The sequence below is a fragment of the Malaclemys terrapin genome, chromosome 15 (genome assembly GCF_027887155.1).
Source record: "Malaclemys terrapin pileata isolate rMalTer1 chromosome 15, rMalTer1.hap1, whole genome shotgun sequence".
Classification (NCBI taxonomy): Eukaryota; Metazoa; Chordata; order Testudines; family Emydidae; genus Malaclemys; species Malaclemys terrapin.
The window spans coordinates 7,285,112-7,309,203 of NC_071519.1; the positions used below are offsets into that span (position 1 = coordinate 7,285,112).

General features: G+C 46.7%; 1 protein-coding gene across 1 annotated transcript in view; it reads right to left on the minus strand.

Moving 5' to 3' along the window:
- The window catches only part of LOC128822969 (zinc finger protein 501-like), a 348,938-nt gene that overhangs the window by 307,523 nt on the left and 17,323 nt on the right, over positions 1-24,092 (minus strand). Inside the window, exons 2-5 of the mRNA XM_054004886.1 lie at positions 23,785-23,866; positions 19,842-19,968; positions 11,603-11,716; positions 9,976-11,195 (exon numbers count right to left, since the gene is read on the minus strand). Coding sequence (XP_053860861.1) covers positions 9,976-11,195; positions 11,603-11,716; positions 19,842-19,968; positions 23,785-23,808 — 1,485 coding nt within the window. The 5' untranslated portion in view covers positions 23,809-23,866. The remainder of the gene's footprint in view (positions 1-9,975; positions 11,196-11,602; positions 11,717-19,841; positions 19,969-23,784; positions 23,867-24,092) is intronic.

Consider the following 24,092-nt stretch of genomic DNA (forward strand, 5'->3'; position numbering starts at 1 on the left):
GACAAACAAACAAAAACTACATGAGCACTGTGGGGGAAGAGAGGATCCCATTAGGAGATGCGGTCCCAGAATGGTTAAAGATTTGTGTATGTCCAGGTATCATATGCAACCTTATACTTAGGAGTACGGTGCAGCGGGTACTGTACTTCAGCAGGAATAAACTGCAGAGGGATGGGTGTCGAGTGCAGTGGGTACAAGGAGTCTGCAGGGCTGGACTGTGATGGGGCAGGAGTGGAATGCAGTGGGTAAAGACTAAAGCCAGGAGGTTGATAATAGTGTGTTGGCAGTGTCTGGGGAGTGCATGGGAAAGAGTTTTGTGACAGCAGGTGGAAGGGAGGGTGGGCGCGGAGCTGCTCGGTTTGCAGTGCTAGTAGCGCCTGGAGCGTGTCCACTTGCCACTCCATAACGTTTAGGAGCTGCTTCGAGGCTTCATTCTGGCACACTGCGTTCTCCTTCCAGTCCCTCTTCTTGCTGTCCAGCCACTCCTTCAAATCTTGTTTTTCGGCCACAAAGTGCATCATGACATCATGCAGAAAGTTCTCTTTAGTTCTTCATGGCTGCTTTCTAATTCTGCATAGCCATTCAGCCAGGGATAACAAAGAGGGATGCTGGGATCGCAAGGTCATATCTGTGAGGTCAAATCAAACATTTTACAGAAGCAGTACTGTTTGCAACACAGAGATCACTGATTCAGTGATTTAAAACACAGCCACTATTCACATACCTATCACTAAGTGCTTGACCCCAGGCAAGCACAAATGAGCCACAAGCCCCCCGAAATGGTAACAGCAGGGGCAGGGGAAATCACTGTTCCAGGACCATACAGTACACTGGGCACATAGCTCTGGGGGACAGCCAGCACTATGGGGGGGGGGCTTATAATCATTCCTGTGCCCATATTTTCCACAGGCTGTTTTCATTATGGAAGATATCTCGCTGCTGAGGGTGACCAGGGAATCAAGGGACGGTCTTCTCCAAGACTGTGGCTTCCGCACTGGCCCTTATGTGGCCAGTATGGAACAATGTGTAGAGCAATGGTCTCCACCACCCACTCTGTGACAGCAGAGTGGTGTGGGAAAGTTACCCTTAATGGGGCAAGATACAATGGAGCTCTGCCAAAGAACCTGTGGCAGCGGATTTCCAGGTATCTCCATGACAGTTTCATGGAGATCTCTGGGGCAGATTCCCATGAAGTGAGGGAATCAATCAACACCCTGTTCCGCCGCTCAGACTAGGCATATGGTGGAATGCACATCATACAGACACAAGCCTCCTTTCTGCAACCCGCCTGCCCCCAACAACTCACTTCAGTGATTCCCAAAATCAAAGATATTTACCAGGGGCCTCCTCTCCTGTTTGCACTTCACCAAGCTCCAAAAGCTGTGACTGGCTAGCCTCCTCTGGGATAGAGAAGAACTCCTAGCTGCATGCATCTCTAACCTCTGATTCATCCCCTGCCTCTCGGTCCCCCTCCACCTCCAAGATTTCCTCCTCCTGGCTCAGTCCACTCTCAACTGGCATGCGAGCCATCGAAGTATCCACAGTGGCCTTCGCAGTGGAGGTGGGGTCACCACTGAGTATCACGTTCAGCTCTTTGTAGAACCAGGAGCTTATGGGAGCAGCACTGAAGCTGCGGTTTGCCTCCTGTGCTTTGTAGTAGGTGTTCCACAGCTCCTTCACTTTGAGCCTGCACTGCAGTGTGTCCCGGTCACGGCCTCTTTCTCTCACGCATAGTGAAATCTGTCCATTGTTGACAGAATTCCTACAGCTGGAGCATAGCTGGGACTGGACAGTCTCCTCTCCCCAAATGCTGATGAGGTCCAGCAGCTCGGCATTGCTCCAAGTGGGGTATCGCCTGGTGCGCACAGCAGTCATGGTCACCTGGAAAGATGCGCTGAGACCACTGCAGGCGTCAGCGAGCAAACAGGAAGGGGACTTTCAAAATTCCCAAGGAATTTAAGGGGCGGAGTTCATGGTTGGTCACCTGAGGGCAGTGCAGTAGAGTTCAAACTGATGACCAGAGAGGAGAGAACAGGGATTGTGGGATACCTCCCGAAGGCCAATCGCAGTGCTGTAATTCACTAGGGTGTCTACACTGGCACCGCAGCACTGTAGCCCCAGCGCAGAAAGCTGTATGCCTCTCGTCAGGGTGGGTTTCTTTACAGCGCTGCATCGTCACAGTTTCTGCGCACTAAGTGGCTTGGCTGTGTGTTCACCTCAGAAGTTACACTGTAGAAAGCTGCTTTCCTGTGCAGAAACTTGCCAGTGTAGACAAGGCTGTAGGTGGCTTACATAACATAAGAATGCAAGACTGATCATACTGGGTCAGACCAATGGTACATCTAGCTCAGTGTGCTGTCTGAGAGTGACCAGTGCCAGATGGTTCAGAGCGCTTGTTGATGTGCAATGTGAGGGGCTTTCACCCTTACCTTTAACTTCATTGTTATCGATTCCTACTTATCCTATTTTACCACCCCGTCCCCGAGCTCTCTGGTCAAATCAGGTGTGAACTACTCCTTTGATAGAGATGTGCCCCAATCCAGCTGAATTGAGGTCTGAATTGAGGCAATGTCAGTTTGGAAAAAGCCTGCTTAACCTTGCAGGTTTCTCAAAGTATCTGTTGCTGTGAACCGCATACATTGTGAATCTGTTAACCCCAAAGATATCAAAAATAAAAGAAACACAAGGCCAATTCTGAGGTTTCCAGAGCCAGGCCTGAGGGTTAAATAGCTGTGCTCAACAGGAAAAGGGGCCTCAGTTCCTATACAAATAATTGGTTGCAAAAACAAAACAAAAATTAAATTAAAAAACAAAACCAAAAAAAAAAAAAAAAAAAAAAAAACCCACCAACCCAGAAAAGCTACCATCACACATCCATCACCATTTTAGATTTTAACATCTCCTGCCTTATACATCTTTGCTTTGCAAACAAGAGACCTGGGGAACTCTGTGGCTGTTACCCTCTATCTGGGAAAACGGTTACACATCTTCTCTTGAGTAATTTTCCTCCTAACAGAAGATTTATTTTTAAAATTTATCACAATAAATTCCATTTTAAGAGAAATAATTACAGTCTATACTGGGTCTCTATTCTCATACATGCTATTTCTCTCACATATCCCCCCACTCTAATTCCTTTGGAGTGAGGTTTTAATTTCAGGATTAGCCACCATTTCCTAAATAGTAGGAGGGGGCAGGGAGAGAACTAGAAGAAAACCTGAATTATATTGTAACACTGAAAGTTATCACATAATCAGCCTCTTACGTTACACTAGTTAACTTCATGTTTAATTTCATTGTTACTGGTAACAACTTATTCAAAGATTACAAAATATAAACCTATGGGGTGTTTTCTCTTAATTCTCATTTCCATCCAGTGAGCTTTGTGTGAAATCACATTCTACAATAACCTAGAGCCTTCCATTTCTGAGCGTTAATTTCTCCCTGGGTCTTCTCCAATAAGTGTGGGTGGAAGGGGTCTAAAACTACATGGGAAAAACCACCTGTGCTCTATTTTCACACTTTCTAATCTATCAGAGTAGCAGGAGGTGGTGAAGTGATACCAATGCATAAGACTAAGTAGCAAACCTAAGAGACCCAACCACAGACTCTGGACTCAGCATTCATGTATCCTGCAGTCTGAACTTGGAATCGGATACATTCCCTCATTAGGTACAATCATTTCTCCAGCATGGAAGTGCTTCTTGTCCAACAAGGCAGCCAGATTGGGACCCATAGGCATGGAATGGCTCTGAAGGAATCAGCTGTTTCTCTCTGTGCTTCATGAGACTTTGGATCCAAATGGTAAAAGACAGTTTTCTCAATTTAATCATGGCATCCTTTAGGAGTGTGATCAATGCCACTTAACTAGGGAGCAGAGTTCTAAAACTAGTTTACCTGGGCCACAGGTCACCATAGCTTCCATCTCTGGGGTGAAAATCAATCACTAATATCGGTAATTTCTACCTGAGTTCTTGTCAAATCTTTGACCTTACTTGGAGTAATTTTACACTTCTCTAGCATAGAATTCTTCACCAAACACACAACATATCAGTAGTGATAGTGAGGTATAACTCCCCAAATATGCCCTTTAATTTCTTTAATCTCATGGCACAGATTTAAAATAGGGATTAAATTCAGGTGCATTTTAGAATCCCTATAAGACACCAAGTATCAGGGGGTAGCCGTGTTAGTCTGTATCTACAAAAACAACAAGGAGTCTGGTGGCACCTTAAAGACTAACAGATATATTTGGGCATAAGCTTTCGTGAGTAAAAACCTCACTTCTTCGAAGAAGTGAGGTTTTTACTCACGAAAGCTTATGCCCAAATATATCTGTTAGTAGTGAGGTTTTTACTCACGAAAGCTTATGCCCAAATATATCTGTTAGTCTTTAAGGTGCCACCAGACTCCTTGTTGTTTTTATAAGACACCAAATATCAGGTGTGTATTAAAAGTAGATATCTTTCTGCAGCTATATCACATTCAACATGGATTTCATTTTCTACACATTTGAAGCACCTTGCAGGGGTGAGCTGAACAGAAATGTCACTTCCATTTTTCCCATCTCTACCTAGATAGGGATTGCATTTCCCAAATAATAGGCATCATGTACCTGATTAGGAAAGAGTGACCTCCCGCAGGACCTGGGCCACAACTGCTTTGGGAGCCAAATGCATGGGTATTTTGCTTAGGCCTGGTCTACACTATGACTTTAATTCGGATTTAGCAGCGTTAAATCGAATTAACCCTGTAACCGTCCACACAACGAAGCCATTTATTTCGAAATAAAGGGCTCTTTAAATCAATTTCTGTACTCCACCCCGAAGAGCGGAGTAGTGCCAAAATTGATATTGTCATTTCGAATTAGGGTTAGTGTGGCCGCAATTCAATGATATTGGCCTCCGGGAGCTGTCCCACAGTGCACTATTGTGACCGCTCTAGACAGCAATCTGAACTCGGATACACTGGCCAGGTAGACAGGAAAAGCCCTGTGAACATTTGAATTTCATTTCCTGTTTGCCCAGCGTGAAGAGCACAGGTGACCACAGATAGCTCAGCTCATCAGCACAGGTAACCATGCAGGCCGATAATTGAAAAGAGCACCAGCATGGACCGTAGGGGAGGTACTGGATCTGATCGCTATATGGGGAGAGGATTCAGTGCTAGCAGAACTTCGTTCGAAAAGACGAAATGCCAAAACTTTTGAAAAAATCTCCAAGGGCATGATGGAGAGAGGCCACAATAGGGACTCAGATCAGTGCCGCGTGAAAGTCAAGGAGCTCAGACAAGCCTATCAAAATACAAAGGAGGCAAACGGTCACTCCGGGTCAGAGCCGCGGACATGCCGCTTCTACGCCGAGCTGTATGCAATTCTAGGGGGGGGGATGCCACCACTACCCCACCTCTGACCGTGGATTTCGAGGTGGAGATAATCTCATCAGCTACACCTGAGGATTCTGCGGATGGGGAAGAGGAGGAGGAAGAGGACGAGCTTGCGGAGAGCACCCAGCACTCCGTTCTCCCCAACAGCCAGGATCTTTTTCTCAGCCTGATTGAAGTACCCTCCCAACCCAGTATCCAAGACCATGACCCCATGGAAGGGACCTCAGGTGAGTTTACCTTTTAAAATATAAAACTTGCTTTTAAAACAAGCGTTTTTTAATGATTACTTTGCCCTGAGGACTTGGGATGCATTTGCGGCCAGTACAGCTACTGGAAAAGTCTGTTAACATGTCTGGGGATTGACCCGAAATCCTCCAGGGACATCTCCATGAATCTCTCCTGGAGGTACTCCAAAAGCCTTGCCACAAGGTTTCTGGGCAGTGCAGCCTTATTCCATCCTCCATGGTAGGACACTTGACCACGCCATGCTTGCAGCAGGTAATCTGGTATCATTGTATTACAAAGCCTGGCAGCGTATGGTCCTGGTGTTTGCTGGCATTCAAGCAATATCCATTCTTTATCTAGCTGTGTAATCCTCAGGAGAGTGATATCGCTCATGGTAACCTGGTTGAAATACAGGAATTTAATTAAGGGGACAGAGGTGTCCGTTCCTACTGGGCTGTTTGCCTGTGGCTCAAAAGAAATCCTTCCCTGCAGTTAACCAAGCGCGGGGGGGGGGGAATTGGCCCTGAGCTTTTTGCGTTTGTCTAGCAGAGATCTTCCCTGTTACCAGCCACGCAGTGGGGGGAGGGGTACAGCGATCATCCCAGATAATTCATGGCGGGGGCGGTGGGGGGGTTAATTTGTTTCTGCAGGAATCTTCCCTGATACCAGCCACGCGGTGGGGGGAGGAATAAAGCAATCATCCCAGAGAAGTGGATGGGGGGGGGGGTTAGTTTGTTTTCTGCTGCTGAAGGTTAACAGGAAAACCGTAGCAGTCAACGGGCTTTGCTTGGTATGTGGGAAAGGAGGGCGCAGAAGTCAAAAGACAATGGCTTACCATGGCCGCATGCAAGCTGAATTCTGTTGCCCGGACCTGCGTCTGTGATCTCTAACACCAAAGCCACAGGCACTCAATATTAAGATGGAAAATGCGACCTTGTACTGAAATCACATGTGCTATGTAATGTGAGTAGTGTTGTTCACTATGAAAGAGTATAAGCATTGTTCTGTAAAATGTATCATTTAAAAAACTTCTCTCCTTTTTTTCAACCCTCCCTCCAGCAGCTGCAAATTTTTCAAGCCTCCCTCCTCCGTCCCGAAGGCTATCTCAAATAAGGCGGCAAAGAAAGAGGACGCGAGACGAGATGTTCACGGAAATAATGGAATGCACCCGCAATGAAAGAGCTCATTTGAATGAGTGGAAGGACACAGTATCTAAATTTAGGAAAGATGCCAGCGAACGTGAGGTCATGAGGGATGCTCGAGATGAGAGGTGGCAGGCTGCAACGCTGGGGCTGCTGCGTGATCAAACGGACATGTGCCGGCATCTGGTGGAGCTTCAGGAACGGCAGCAGGATAACAGACTGCCGCTGCATAACCTCCCTCCCCCCTCACCATGTTCCATATCCTCCTCACCCAGAACGTGTAAGAACACGGGAGGGGGACACTCCGTGCACCCTCCCACTCCACCCCAGTGGACAGCCCAACCAAAAGGCTGTCATTATATTGAATTTTTTCAGTGGCCTTTTACTTCACTTCTATTCTCCTCCCAAACCTCACCCAGATTACCTTGTCGGTTCTCTCCCTATTTTTATAATTAATTAATAAAGAATACATGATTTTTAAATGATAGTGATTTTATTTCCTTTGAAAGCAAGCTGGGGGAAGTCCCACCAGTCTGTGCTTGTTTCCAGGGCCCAGAATCGGCGTTCCATGGCTGTAACCTGCTCCATTAACAGCATGATCTCCAAATCACCGGGTCCCACGGTTTGATGGAATTCCATGTCCTCATCACTCTCGCTGCCATGCTGCTGTAGCCTACTCCTGACCGCCTGGTTTTACAGGTTCTGGTTCAGCAAAAACTGCACGATAACGCGCGAGGTGTTTACAATGTTCATGACTGCTGTCTTTAGCTGAGCGGGCTCCATGCTTGCCATGGTATGACATCTGCACTATTCGCGCCTTTTTCCTGGGTGAAACGGTTGTCTGCCGTTGCTTCCCTGGAGATGGGGGAGGATATACCCAGAACCACCCACGACAATGTTTTTGGCCCTATCAGGCGTTGGGATCTCAACCCAGAGTTCCAATGGGTGGAGGATACTGCGGGAACTATGGGATAGCTACCCACAGTGCAGTGCTCCAGAAATAGACGCTAGCCCCGGTACATGGACGCACACCACCGAATTAATGTGCTTAGTGTGGCCGCATACATTTGACTTTATACAATCTGTTTCCAAAATTCAAATCCAAAATTAATTCAAATTATATAAATTCGGATTAATTCCGTAGTGTAGACATACCCTTAGTTACAAGTCACTTACTAGGGAATCCTCTTCTCAGCCCCTTAGAAAAAAATATTGAGCTAACCAATTGAACAACAGGGGGATTGGGATGGTGATGGGGAGTAAGGGAATCCCTCTGACTTACCCCATCTTCTTCTGTTGTTACAGAGGGTGAAATGACATTTTTCCCTATCCCTGCCCTGTTCCTGCTCTTTGTTATAGTTCAATATATTTTAAGTGAGGAAAACGATAGTAAAAATATCTGCTCTCCAGCAAAACCTGAAACAACCTCAGAGCAGCTGGGAATGAAACAATTTCTTCCCAAAGGGGGAAACTTGATGATAACAATTGCTTTGAAATGGGGGGAACAGTATAACCATGATGCTCAGGGTTTGTTTAGACTAGGAAACATGATGGAGTTTAGGTCAGGTCAAGAGGAAAGCTAATGCCAGCCACTGCACCTGGGCTGCATCTGCACTCAACAATAATTGTCTTTTTACATCAAAATCGCTAACTTGAGCAGCCAATGCCACGTACAGTCCTAGTGGATGTAAGGCACAGGTAGTTTTTGCGTCAGTGCTGCTTGTTGGGAATCAAACCTCTCTCCCTCACCTGGACCTGATGAACATTCTGGGTTGGAGGGCCTTCTATGATGAGAAAACTGGCTCTGTGGATATGTGGAATGTGGTGGAGGTGATATATCTTGACTTTAGCAAAGCTTTGAATACAGTCTCCTGCAGTATTCTTGCCAGCAAGTTAAAAAAAGTATGGCTTGGATGAATGGACTATAAGGAGGATAGAAAGCTGGCTAGATTGTCGGGATCAACGGGTAGTGATCAATGGCTTGATGTCTAATTGGCAGCCGGTATTACGCGGAGTGCCCCAGGGGTCGGTCCTGATGCCAATTTTGTTCAACATCTTTATTAATGATCTGGATGGTGGGATTAATTGCACCCTCAGCAAGTTTGCAGATGACACTAAGATGGGGGGAAGAGGTAGATACTCTGGAGGGTAGGGATAGGGTCCGAGTGACCTAGACAAATTAGAGGATTGGGCCAAAAGAAATCTGATGAGGCTCAACAAGGACAAGTGCAGAGTCCTGCACTTAGGATGGAAAAATCCCATGCATCGCTACAGGCTGGGGACCGACTGGCTAAGTGGCAGTTCTGCAGAAAAGGACCTGGGAATTACAGTGGATGAGAAGCTGGATGAGAATCAGCAGTGTGCCTTCGTTGCCAAGGAGGCTAATGGCATATCGGGCTGTATTAGTAGGAGCATTGCCACCAGATCGAGGGAAATGATTATTCCCGTCTATTCGGCACTGGTGAGGCCACATCTGGAGTACTGCATCCAGTTTTGGTCCCCCCCACTTCAGAAGGGATGTGGACAAATTGGAGAGAGTCCAGCGGAGGGCAACGAAAACAATTATGGGGCTGGGGCAAATGACTTTCGAGGAGAGGCTGAGGGAACTGGGGCTATTTAGTCTGCAGAAGACAAGAGTGATGGGGGGATTTGATAGCAGCCTTCAACTACCTGAAGGGGGATTCCAAAGAGGATGGAGCTCAGCTGTTCTCAGTGGTTGCAGATGACAGAACAAGAGGCAATGGTCTCAAATTGCAGTGGGGGAGGTCTAGGTTGGCTATTAGAAAACACTATTTCGCTAGGAGGGTGGTGAAGCACTGGAATGGGTTACCTAGGGAGGAGGAGGAATCTCCATACTTAGAGGTTTTCAAGGCACAGCTTGACAAAGCCTTGGCTGGGATGATTTAATTAGTGTTGGTCCTGCTTTGAGCAGGTGATTGGACTAGATGACCTCCTGAAGTCTCTTCCAACCCTAATATTCTATGACACACAATCCTACGACTCAAAAGGAAAGGAGTTGATAGAAAAGATCACAAGACTGACCCCAAAGAAGGGTGAGCTGCAAAAGGCAGAAGCAGGCAACTCATCTGGGGCAGCTGAGAGACCACAGTGAAGACGGTGCAAAGATCACTATGTGGGAATTAGCAAATGTGATTTAAAAAAAACAAAACAAAACATTTTTTGGCCAGCCCTAATCAAGACATTTATTACAGTTCTCTCTCATGTGGATTGTCTGATGTCTAATAAGGTTTGAGCTCCGATTGAAGCATTTCCCACACTCTGAGCATGTGTAGGGTTTCTCTCCTGTGTGGATTCTTCGATGTATGATAAGCTGTGAGCTCTGACTGAAGCGTTTCCCACACTCAGAGCATCCATAAGGTTTCTCACCCGTGTGGATTGTCTGATGTGTGATAAGGGCAGAGCTCCGATTGAAGCTTTTCCCACACTCAGAGCATGTGTAGGGCGTCTCTCCTGTGTGGATTCGCTGATGTGAGATGAGGGCTGAACTATCAGTGAAGCGTTTCCCACACTCAGAGCATCCATAAGGTTTCTCCCCCGAGTGGATTCTCCTATGTGTGATAAGGTGTGAGCTCCGATTGAAGCGTTTCCCACACTCAGAGCATCCATAAGGTTTCTCACCCGTGTGGATTGTCTGATGTGTGATAAGGTGTGAGCTCCGATTGAAGCTTTTCCCGCACTCAGAGCACGTGTAGGGCGTCTCACCTGTGTGGATTCTACGATGCGTGATAAGCTGTGAGTGCTGATTAAAGCTTTTCCCACACTCAGAGCACGTGTAGGGCGTCTCTCCTGTGTGGATTCTACGATGTGTGATAAGGTTTGAGTGCCGACTAAAGCTTTTCCCACACTCAGAGCATGTGTACGGCCTCTCTCCTGTGTGGATTCGCTGATGTGAAATGAGGGCTGAACTATTAGTGAAGCATTTCCCACACTCAGAGCATCCATAAGGTTTCTCACCTGTGTGGACTGTCTGATGTGTAATAAGGTGTGAGCTCCGATTGAAGTGTTTCCCACACTCGGAGCACGTGTAGGGTTTCTCTCCAGTGTGGGTTCTCCAATGTCTGATAAGAGCTGAGCTCCGACTGAAGCTTTTCCCGCACTCAGAGCACATGGAGGGTCTCTCTCCTCTGTGGATTCGCTGATGTGTGAAAAAGTCTGAGCTCCCATTGAAGCTTTTCCCACACTCATGGCATGTGTAGTGTGTCTCTTCCAAGTTGATTCTGTCGCGTGTAATAAGGTTTGAGTGGCAACTGAAGTTTTCCTCTGGCCTCTGCTGAGTCTCACAGGCTTTTGCTTTTTCTGGGATTGCACAACTCCCGGAAATATTCCCTTTGGATCTTCCTGATAATGTTCCATGTGGTTCCACTTGCTCAGCATCTTCCTGCTGGGGTTTCTCCTCCTCATTCTCACTCACCATCCCAACACCTGATGGGAGACAGAGAGAATCCAGACATAGGTCACTACCTGTGCCGGAAAGAAAGGAAATCTCAGAGAGAGGAATGGAAAAAGGGATGAACAAATCAAAATACGTGTGGGAGAGATTAAACCTATCAGGAGCTGATTTTCCCCAAACCTTTCCCCAGAGAAGAGAGGAAGGGCTCAGTTTTGGTCCACATCTCACCAGAAGACTCTGGGGGAAGCTACATTGGGGAGGGATCTGCTGCTAGTTGTCAGTCAGTATAGGTGGGAAGCCATGAGTGACCTCTGCCTAATGATTCCATATCTGCAAGGAACAATCCTGAACTTGGAGAGCTCACAAGGTCTTTGTAGGGCATCACAATTGTTTCCTGTATTCACCGACAGATTTTTAGTTGGTTTAACCAATTCCTCACCTGTGTAGGCAGCTCTCGGGAGCACTTCTTTCTCAGAGCCCTGGAGGTCTGGGACCCACGGCTCTTCCCCTCCTTCCAGCTGCGAGATCACCTCAGGTTTGGAAACTGGAAACCCTGCTCAAGGCAAAGAAAACAAGGGAGGTCTGTGGAATCTGTGGGATACTTTTCACAAAGAATATTCCATGGTTTTAACCCCAGCTCATTTTTAAGCAGTAACATCCCAAGGCCAGCTTCCTTGGCTTGAAGTTGCAGGAGAGTTATTATTATTATAAATCATATTCATTACCTTAGTGCCTAAGGACCAACTAATACTGGGTTGCCATTGTGCTAGGCAAAGTGCAAACACAGAATAGTAGACGGCCCATGCCCTGAAGAATTTACTATCTAAATAGACAAGACAGACACAAAATGGGGGAAGGGGTAGAACCCACTGTTAGAATATAGATATATTCAGACCTGCCTGTAAAGCCTATACTTTAAGAACTTAGGTGTATTTTTATCACTTAGCTAGTGACAGGGGTATAAAACAAAGAATCAAAATCACAGTCTGCCTGTGTATGGGCCTTCTCTCACTAGGATAGTCTGAGGTCTTGTTCTTAGGCTAAGGCCTTTGGCTAAGCAGCAGGGGCAGCCATAAGCACACATCCCAAACCAGTCACATTGAAATAAGGTAGTATTGAGTTGTTAGGAAGACGATTCTGTCCTGATAGTGCCCATCACCACCAGATAAAGAAACAGATCTTAAGATGGTTAAAGAAAACTTAGTTTGATAGCATCCTGTCTGGCAAGAAATCACTTATCAATGGTTGTGGTTGTGAAACCCTCATTTTGGTATTGCTTTATCTTTATGTCCCCCACTTTTCTATTGCTAATCTGTCTTGTTCTCTAATTGTTTCTGTTATGTTGTATAAATAATTTTTTTTAGGTGTAAGTTAATTAGGGTAGTGGGATATAATTGGTTAGAGAATTATGTTACAATATGTTAGGATTGGGTAGTTAAATTTCAATACAATGATTGGTTAAGGTATAGCTGAGAATATTACTATATAAACTGGTGTTAAACAAGGGGGGGGAGGGAAATTGGAATCATGTTTGTTAAGGGGAGAACGGGAATAGGGAACAGGGACACAGGCAAGGCTCTGCGGTGTCAGAGCTTGGAAGGGGGACACGGGGTAAACACTCTGCGGAATCAGAGCTGGGAATGGAACACTGTGGAACAGACTCTATCGGAGTATAGAGATAAACCCGACTGGTGTGAAGGGCTTTGGAATATGCTTGCTTGGAAACTAACCCCAATAAACATTGCATTATCTGCACTTCAGACTTCTGGTCTTTTGCTGCTTGCGGTCTGTGTGACAAGAACTAGGGAAGTGGGATGGTGAAGGGAAAGCCCTCTAACAAAACTGACATGACCTGATAACCAAGAGGTAAGCCTTAGAGAATGGTTTTAATACACTTTGTAACTGATGAGGGATTCCCAAGAGGACTGATGCGGGGATGATGGTAAATACACATTTAGATCCTTTTCTTGTTTTATATCTTTTTCCCATAAGGCTTAACCTCTGGCACACTGTCATGGATGCATAGGATCTGAGCAATGCCCTGGCTTTTAAACAGTCCATGGGAGGTGCCGCTTGAGTGTGCTAGACCCCCAAGGGGTTCCATTCTTTCACAAGCATAGGCCATGTAGCTTTAGCACCTGAGCCTCTGGCTTCAACACTCGTATTTCAACCTGTGAGCTCTGCCCAGCAGGTCCAGCTGGGCTACACTCCTGTTCAGAGACTGTTCCTCATTCATGCTTCAATGCACCTCAGCAAGTTTTTGTTGTGACACTGCGCAGACTTAAAATACAGCAGGGTTTATTAGTCAACTGAAACACAGCATTAGAAAGTCTTTAGATTAGGACAGAGATGCAGAGAAGACATTATAGTCCATATTGGCCAATGCTCTTGAGCCATGTTGCTGTTAAAAACAGTTGTTTCCTTTCACTTTGCCTGTCCATTTGTCTTTGCTCCGGTAGAGCTCCCTGCGTCTGTAAACCCAATTCTTCCTGCTCCCAAAAACATAACGAGTCCTGTATGCTTCACTCAGCAAAGCTGAGATCTTCCCATGGACAGGTGAGAATTATTCCCTTGTCTCTGTCAGGTATTCCATTGATGTAGGTTGGTCCCAGCTTGTCCTTAATGACCCATTCATATCACCCAAGACAGATATGTGACAAAACACCTCATGTCTCCTCCTCTTTATAATCATAGCAATACCAATCACAGAGGGAAACTGAGGTGTGTATTGACATCATAGAAGTATCACCAAAATTCCCACCTCTATCACACACACACTGCTCACAGCCCTTGGAGAGAAAGCAAAGCACAGGAACTGGATGTTAGTCCAGTGAACACAGTGGAGGACAAGCTGCAATCCTCAAACCCTGGTCAAAAAGGAGAGGCATGTGGGTCCCTACCCATAGAGAGGGGCTGGGTAGAGGCCTGATACCTGAGAGGCCATGTACAAGGGCAAGTTGTACCCCAATATGTAATCTTAGGGTATGTCTACACTACGAGAGTAGTTCAATTTTACTTAAATTGAATTAGTAGAACCGATATTACAAAGTTGAATGTGTGTGTATCCACACTAAGAACAGTAACTCGACTTTGTGAGTCCACACTAACGGGGCAAGCGTCGACATTGGAAGCGGTGCACTGTGGGCAGCTATCCCACAGTTCCCGCAGTCCCCGCTGCCCATTGGAATTCTGGGTTGAGCCCCCAATGCCTGCTGGGGAAAAAAAATGTGTCGAGGGTGGTTTTGGGTAACTGTCATCATTCAACCGTCACTCCCGCCCTCCCTCCCTGAAAGCCCCGGCAGGCAATCAGTTCACACACTTTTCTGATGAGTGACAGCGTGGACGCCACAGCACTGTGAGCATGGAGCCCACTGTGACCATCGCTGTTGTTATGGCTGTTGTCAACACCTCGCACCTTATCATCCACCTTTTTCAGAGGCAGATGCTGAGAAATCGGGTGAGGAGGCTACGGCAGCGCGGTGAGGACATTAAGTCTGAGAGGGGCACAGACCTCTCGCAAAGCACAGGACCCCGCGCCGTGGACATCATGGTGGCAATGGGTCATGTTGATGCTGTGGAACGGCGATTCTGGGCCCGGGAAACAAGCACGGACTGGTGGGACCGCATAGTGCTGCAGGTCTGGGATGAATCACAGTGGCTCCAAAACTTTCGCATGCGTAAGGGAACTTTCCTGTAATTTTGTGAGTTGCTGTCCCCTGCCCTGAAGCGCAAGGACACCCGGATGCAAGCAGCCCTGACTGTCCAGAAGCGAGTGGCCATAGCCCTCTGGAAGCTTGCAACGCCAGACAGCTACCGGTCAGTCCCGAACCACCTTGGCGTGGGAAAATCTACCGTGGGGGTTGCTGTGATGCAAGTAGCCAACGCAATAGTTGAGCTACTGTTCTCAAAGGTAGTGACCCTGGGAAACGTGCAGGTCATCATAGATGGCTTCGCTGCGATGGGATTCCCAAACTGCGGTGGGGCTATAGATGGAACTCACACCCCTATCCTGGGACCGGACCACCAGGCCAGCCAGTACATTAACAAAAAGGGCTAATTTTCAATGGTGCTGCAAGCACTGGTGGACCATGGGGGACGTTTTACCAACAACAACGTCGGATGGCCGGGCAAGGTTCATGACGCTCGTGTTTTCAGGAACTCTGGTCTGTTTAGACGGCCGCAGGAAGGTATTTACTTCTCAGACCACAAAATAACTGTTGGGGATGTCGAGATGCCTATAGTGATCCTCGGGGACCCAGCCTACCCCCTAATGCCCTGGCTCATGAAGCCCTATACAGGCACCCTGGACAGTGAAAAAGAACTCTTCAACTACCGGCTGAGCAAGTGCAGAATGGTGGTGGAGTGTGCTTTTGGACGTCTCAAGGGGAGATGGAGAAGCTTACTGACTCGCTCTGATCTGTGAAACCAATATCCCCATTGTTATTGCAGCTTGCTGTGTGCTCCACAATCTCTGTGAGAGCAAGGGGGAGACGTTTATGGCGGGGTGGGAGGTTGAGGCACATTGCCTGGCTGCTGATTACGCCCAGCCAGACAGCCAGGCAATTAGAAGAGCCCAGTAGGACGCGCTGTGCATCCGGGAGGCTTTGAAAACTAGGTTCCACAGTGAGCTGGGTAACCTGTGACTATTAAGTTTGTTTAAAGAGAAGCTGAACCTGCCCCCATTTCTTTAGCCACTTAATGTTGACTATCCTCTCCAGTTACATACCCCCTTCACCCCGTTGCCCCCCTTCCAACACACCTTTAAAAATAAAATAAATGGAACTTTGTTCATTAACACCATTTTCTTTATTAAGGATTTTGTGGTAAAGGGTTGAAACTGGGATGCAGACTGTGGTGGGGAGCGGGTGTAGGGATGGAAAGGATGCTTCTAAACTTGAGGAATGACAGGCTCCTGCTTCTAGAGCGGTCCGCAGTGGTGGACTGGTTGTTTCAACGGAGCCTGCCACCCCTCCTTTTCAGGACTCTGTGTGTGGGGGCTGTGTGACTTTGTGGCAGGGGAGGACGGTTACAAATCCCCTGCTGCATGGCTCTGTCATCCAGGCTAAGGACCGCTGCATAAGATCTGTAACCTCCCTTCCCCTCCCCCCCACAAACTCACATAGCCCCCCCCAACAGAACATGAAAACCACCTCCCAGACTGACCAGGGTGCCTAGTGACTGCAATGTTTGTGTGACCTGCTGTTGAACCTGCTCCCGTGTCTGTACACTGGTAAAGGTGACTGTCCTCTCCAATTACCAGCCCCCTTTCCCCCCTTCAAACACACTCTCCTCTAAAAGAACATGACGGAAACAGTAATTAACAAAAATGTACTTTTTATTAACAACTACACAGTTAGGGGATGACACTGGGACGGGGGCTTGGGTGAGGTGCTTTTGGATTGAAGGAAAGGACTTATCAAAACTTTGGGAATGAGAGCCTTCTGGTACTTGAGCGGTCTGCAGGGGTGGAGTGACTGTTTTCACGGCTCCTGCTGCCCCTCCTTCTTGAGACTTTGGATGACGGGGGGATGGGACTTTGTGGCGGGGGAGGGCGGTTAGAGATAGACTGCAGCAGGGCTCTGTCCTCCTGCCTCCAGTCCTGCAGAACATCTACAAGGCGCCGGAGCGTGTCCATTTGCTCCCTCATTAGTCCAAGCAGCGTTTGAGTCGCCTGCTGGTCTTCCTGCCACCACCTGTCCTCCCGTTCGCTGTGTGATCGCTGGTATTGCAACATGTTCTCCCTCCACTGGGTCTGCTGTGCCGCCTCAGCTCGGGAGCAGCCCATAAGTTCTGAGAACATCTCATCCCATGTCCTTCTCTTTCTCCGCCTAATCTGCGCCAGCCTCTGGGTGGGGGATGCCGGGGTAGGTTGGGAGACACTCTCAGCTGTAGGATGGGAAAAAGGGAGTGAATTCCTCACAAAGATACATTTTTGTGAACAATGAACATAGTCTTTCTCTGTGAACAAGACCATGCACAGCACCTATTACATGCGCACTCAGGACAAGGTCGAATTTTCAGCCTTCCCATTCAGTGCCTGGGATCTTGTAGTACAGATCACACAATCGGGGCAGGACAGCGGAATTCGGGTAGCAGGCGGACATGGTAAGCCGTAGACTTTTGGCTGCTGAAAGCCTAATTTATAGCAGTGCCCTCCTTTCATTCAAAGCAATGCCCCTAGAGTTGGCCAGTTCCTGCTACTGGCAATGCGGCCAGCATGAACTCTGCCCCTGTCCCAGCCCCCTCGCGGATGTCCCTGGGAAAGATCCCTGTATGCTGCCCCTGTCCCGCCTCCACCGCGTGGCTGTAAACAGCCGGTTACAGTTATGTAAAGGAACAGGCAATCAGTCCCAATACTAACATTCCCCTAATTTAAAGCAGGTCACCATGAGTGATATCACTCTGATGAGGATTTTGAACATAGAGAAAGACTGCATGCTGCGTGAATGTCAGCAAAAACCAGGGACGTATGCCACCATGCTGTGCGAGGCACTGATCCCGGAGTACTTGCTGCTAGCCTGGCGCGGAAAAGTTTCCTACCATGGAGGATGCAATAAGGCCACTCTCCCCAGGAACCTGATGCAAAGGCTTTCAAATTACCTCCAGGAGAGCTTCGTGGAGATGTCCCCGGAGGATTTCTGCTCTATCCCTGGACATATTGACAGAATTTTCCAGTAGCTGCACTGGCCAGGACTAAAAAGTAGAGCACCTAGGGCAAACTAATCATGAAAAACCCATTGTTAATATTCCATTCCTGTTCTGATCAAAATAAACGTTTACATGTTTGAAACACTTACCGACTGATCCTTCCCCTGATTCAGGGTCAGGGTTAACGCCTTGGGAGGGTTGGTAGGGGATCTCTGTGAGGGTGATGAAGAGATCCTGGCTGTCGGGGAAATCAGCGTTGTAAGCACTGTCGACTGCCTCGTCCTCCTCATCTTCCCCATCCGCAAACATCTCCGAGGAAGCGGCCGTCGACAATACCCCTTCATCAGAGTCAACGGTCAGTGGCGGGGTAGTGGTAGCGGCCGCACCTAGAACGGAATGCAGTGCCTCGTAGAAACGGTATGTCTGGGGCTGGGATCCGGAGCGTCCATTTGCCGCTTTGGTCTTCTGGTAGCCTTGTCTCAGGTCCTTGATTTTCACGCGGCACTGCGTTGCATCCTGGCTGTATCCTCTCTCTGTCATGGCTTTTGAGATCTTCTCGTAGATCTTCGCATTCCGTTTTTTCGATCGCAGCTCCGAAAGCATGGACTCCTCGCCCCACAGAGAGATCAGATCCAAGACTTCCCGATCAGTCCATGCTGGGGCCCTCTTTCTATTCTGCGATTGCATGGTCACCTCTGCTGGAGAGCTTTGCATCGTTGCCAGTGCTGCTGAGCTCGCCACGATGTCCAAACAGGAAATGAGATTCAAACTGGCCAGACAGGAAAAGGAATTCAAATTTTCCTGGGGCTTTTCCCGTGTGGCTGGTCAGAGCATCCAAGCTCGGACTGCTGTCCAGAGCGTCAACAGAGTGGTGCACTGTGGGATAGCTCCCGTCGCTATTAGCGTCAAATTCCATCCACACATACCCTAATTCGACATGGCCATGCGAATTTAGCGCTACTCCCCTCGTCGGGAAGGAGTACAGAAATCAATTTAAAGAGACCTCTATGTCGAACTAAATAGCTTTGTTGTATTTAATGCTGCTAAGTTCGACATAACCTCCTAGTGTAGACCAGGCCTTAGAGGTGTAAAAAGTGCCCATTTGTGTCTGGGTAGTGGCCCTGCTATGGGAGGGAGGAATGCAGGAACGGTAGCCAGGGTTGCTGTGCACAGAGATGGGGAAGTTATATGGGGAGGGGCGTAATGAGTGAGAGAGGGAGGTCAAGAATTAAAATAATAATATTTGGGGTGAGAATGTAAAAAGAAGTGAAACAACAGAAATAAAACTGGAGTGTAGATTCTAAAGCAAAAAGACTTTGGTAGGGATTCAGGGTTAAATGTCTGGGATCACCCACAGCTGTAGATCCCAAAACTTCTCCTCCTTTCCACTGACCCACCCAGTCCACTTCCTGGGTGCCCTTCCTTCACACTCCCCTCCCCTTCTTCCCATTACTCTCAGCCGTCACCACCTTCTGGCACCTTGGGGCTTTTTGTGTTCCCTCCTCGTCTCTCACTACCTCCTCTATCCCTGCTGCTTTGAAGCTCTCACCCTGCACACACTCTCACCATTTCCTAGCACCCCAGAATTATCTACTCCCCCTCTTCTCTTCCTCTTGCACGGCTCTGTTCTCCCTTCACCTGTGGGGTCCTGAATGGCAACATTATACGCTCTCCTATCAAAAGATGAGCTCATCTGACTGTCACACAAGCCATGCATCAGTCATCGACCTATTTACTCAATTTAGAATTCTACAGGTGGCATATTTTCCTCTTAAAATAAGGAAAAGGCATGAAAACTGTAGTTATTAATGTATCCAATAAGGATACATTAAATGCAATTTTAAAATGACTGACGGCACCAAAAAGGCAAATCTCCAAAAATTATTGTAACAGGTGGGAGATAAGGAAAAAAAAGGGGGGCAAGGAAACTTGTCAAAACTTGTATGACGAATGAAGGTATAAAGTTATTACTACTCAGGTTCTTTAGAGACCTCACAGCTTCTAATAACTGAGGGGACAGGACTCCTTACCCAGAAAGACCACCGTCTCATAGTTCTCCTGCATGACATCATTGTAGAGGGCTCTCTGAGTGGGGTCGAGCAGAGCCCCCTCTTCCCTGGTGAAATACACAGCCACCTCCTCGAAAGTCACCGACCCCTGAAAGAGAAAGAGTCCAACACTAAGTACCTGCTGCCCCAGTTACAATCCCACTATTCACGGAACAGTGGCACCAGGTAAATGGAAGTGTCACGAGGCACATCTTAACAGAGTTCCATCCCACCTTGCTTAGAGCAGCCAGGAGGCATCAGAGGGTAGAAAGAGAAAACCGTTGCGTCTCCCAGCTGACAGACGGAGGCAGGGTCTTCACATACCTACTAGCCAGAGCTTGATATAGGAGATGGGGTTGTCTCTGGACCCTGCTGGTGGCTCCCTGGTAGGAATCCCAACACACTCCAAATAAAATATATGGAAGAAAGGGGAAGTCAATAGTAAAGAATATAAGTGAGAAGGTCAGAATTGTAGAAGACTGGCTATAAGAAATCAATGACCAATCAATGAAAATAAAAAGGAAGTTTTTAATAGTGTATTAAGTACAAAATTAATCTTAACAATGGTAGTGGTAAATTACTAGACGGAAATGGCAGAATTATCAAAAATAATGCAGAAGAGGTAAAAGTGTTAAATAATGCAGAAGAGGTAAATATTTCTCTCCTGGATTTGGAGAAAAATAGATGATGTACTCATATCATAAGATGTTGACGCCGACAGTCTTTCCATTCTAACAATAACTCACGAGGACGTTAAACAGCAGGTATTACAATTAGACGTGTTTAAGCAAGCAGGTCCAGATAACTTGTATCCAAGAGTTTTAAAAGGCCTGGTGGAGGAGCGTGGTGGACAGTTAATGTTGATTTTAATTAGGACTTGGAACATTGGGGAAATTCCAGAAGACTGTAATAAAGCTAATGCTGTGCCTATATTTAAAAAGTGTAAAAGAGATGACCCAGCTAATTACAAGAGTGTCAGTCTGACGTTGATACTGGACAAGATAATGGAGTAGCCAATACTGGATTTATTAATAAAGTATTAAAGGAGGGTAATATAATTAGTACCCATCAACAAAGGTTTAGAGAAAATAGATCCTATCCAACTAACTGGATATCCTTATTGGATGAGATCAAAAGTTTGGTTGCAGCTAATATTATTGATGTAATATACCTAGACTTCTGTAAGGCATATGACTTAGTTCAGCACAATATTTTGACTAAAAAACTAGAATACAAAATAGACACAGCATACATTAAATAGATTAAAAACTGTGATTGTAAATGGGGAACCATGGTCGAGTGGATTTCTTTCTAGGGGGTTCCCGCAAGGATTGGATCTTGGCCCTGTGCTATTTAACATTCTTATCAATGACCTAGTAGAGAATATAAAATCATCACTAATAAAGTTTGCAGTTGCCACAAAGATTGGGGGTGGTGGTAACTAATGAAGTGTCAATAGATTTGGGCTCCAGCACTCAGAGTCTGGGAAGTTTTCCCAGCCCTGGCTGGAGGGCTATTTCCTGTTCACAAAGAGGGGAAGTTCCATTCCCAACTCCTGTGCCTTGAAATTAGGCCTTATCTGACACTACACCTCATATTCAGTATAGTGGTATGATCATAATAGGATTAAGTCATAATTATAATGCATTATGTGCAAGATGCGTCATGTGCGGTATCATTGGGAAAGTTATGATTTGCTGAACAGGATTATCCTATTTGTGTGCATAGATCATGTTTGTATCTGAAGTTATGGATACTGACTTATGTATCTGTATTTCAAATGTGCTTACATGTGGGTAACACCCACAACTAGCCTTTCAGGTACAACAATGAAAAAGCCAGACAGTGATGATGGCTCATCAACAAAGACAATGGACCATGGAAGAGCTTAGCCTTCCTGTGAATGTTTCAGCCAGCCTATGAGTCATGGCTACTATGACACAGCAGGGCATGCTAGGGCATGTGACCAGAGCACATGACACTGAACTCCATTTTGTTACCTCTATTTTTCCACAAATTGAACTGGGAACTGAGTTTGGAACAAAGGGTTCCGCCATGTAGAAAAGCTACATAAGGTGAGGTGTGACATCATCTCTTGGCCTCATTCCCCACACAAGCAAACTCCTGGAAACACATGAGGAACAAAGACTGAACTGGGGGGATGTGCTGGTCCCAGGGTAAAGGGATTTCTAGCTTGTATATGGAAACTTGGTGGACTGCTTGTATCATCAGTCAGGGTGAGAAATTGCTAATTCAAATTCTATCCATCTAGTATGTTAGGCTTAGTTTGAGTTTTTGGTTATTTGCTAAGTAATCTGCTTTGATCTGTTTGCCAGCACTTATAATTGTTGGGATATGTTAGGGTTAAGTAAAAGAGCTGGGAACTGCTAATGTGCTGACATGGCATTAGGAGATACTGCCTGCTTATGCCTCTAATTCTTTGTTTAATGAGGCTGGGTCTACACTACCCGCCTGAATCGGCGGGTAGAAATCGACCTCTCGGGGATCGATTTATCACGTCCCGTCGGGACGCGACAATCAATCCCCGAATCAACGCTCTTACTCCACCAGCGGAGGTGGGAGTAAGCGCCATCAACGGGAAGCCGCAGAGGTTGATTTTGCCGCCGTCCTCACAGCAGGTAAGTCGGCTGCGATACGTCGAATTCAGCTACGCTATTCACGTAGCTGAATTTGCGTATCTTAAATCGACTCCCCCCCTGTAGTGTAGTTGTAGCCTAAGTAAGTTGTCATATTTTTCTTTTCCCTGTTGCTTGTAAGAATTGATAAGGATGCAGCTACACGAGAAATCTAGTTGTTGGAATGAATGTCCTTTGTGTGAAAGAAAGTAAAATAAATGTTATCTCCCCCTCCCTTCCTTTCCCAGCTACATAAACAAGCCCTGGCTTATGGCCCCTTCCTCCCTCCCCTGAGAACTGCTCATTGCCCTTTCCTCCGTCCCCTGAGAACTGCTGATTAAGGAAATTTGTAGCAACACATTAATGCAAAGAACTGTATTTTCAAGGTAAAAATGTCTGTATGACATGCATAATCCTGTGAATAATAGATAGGGGTGGGTATACTAACAGTATGGGTGTTTCTATTATTTAATAAGAGTTTTCGGGGTGTTGTAATGGATGTAGGCGTGTACATACTAACCGAGATAAAAGGAGTGTGATGTAACTAATGCAGCGCTCACTCGACAATTGGGTCGAGGGGAACAAGTATCGCAATAAAGAAGGCTGTACTCATATCTGCCTCTGGGTTAACCTGCTCCTTTATTCTTCTAACAATAATCACTTAAAATCTATCTTTCTGCAGTTAATAAACTTGTTTTATGCTTTATCTTAACCAGTGTTAAGTATTTTGAGTGAAATATCTGGAGAAAATCTGAGATTGGTTAGCACAAGCTTATTGTGCGTATCTTTCCCATATCCAGGGGAAGGTGAATTATATTAATGAGATTACATTATAGAGAGCCCAGTGCACTATAAGATGGTATCATTCTGAATTTATACCACAGCAAGTGTGCAAGGTTGGGGAGCTGGGAAATTGGCTGTTGTCTTCTATCTGTTCTTGACTAGCTTAGGTAAAGCACTCAGGTAGCTTAGTTGGGTGTATGGCACCACCTGCTTTCGTGTTGGGTGATAACAGAGCCTGGAGAGGCTGACTGAATCTCCAGCAAAGCAGTGTGAGAAAGGCCAGCCCAGCTTGAGGGTTAGAGGGCACAGCGGTTCCCAGAAGCCCCCGAGACTGTACCCTGGGGGTGACAACCCATGACACCCTAGATTACACAAGTCTCAGAGGGTTTGTCACATCCTGTTATTTCCTGCCTCCCACTACGTGTAGCAGCTACCACCTTCCTATGCCTTTATTGCTCCTCTCCCTGCAAGCAGAGCCTACCACCAGCTCCGTGATAATCTCTTACCTGAGCCAGCTCCATTGCAGCCATTTCCTTCCCCCTGGGAGGATGGGATGATCTGGAGCAAACGAGGATGTTATTCTGTAGCCTGACAGGACGAGAAGGGCAATGTGAGAGAATTCAGATGGGGTTTTCATCCATTCCACATGCAATTCCCCCCCCGGATTTTTCCATGCTAATGGACTTTCTAGGTTCTGCCACACTGTAAAGCACAGAGTGACCTTATTCCAGAACAGGCCTAGCCCCCTCCCACCAGGGTGTAACCCTTTGAGACATGGTGACACCCTCCCAATAACAGTCTCTCTGTTACACTT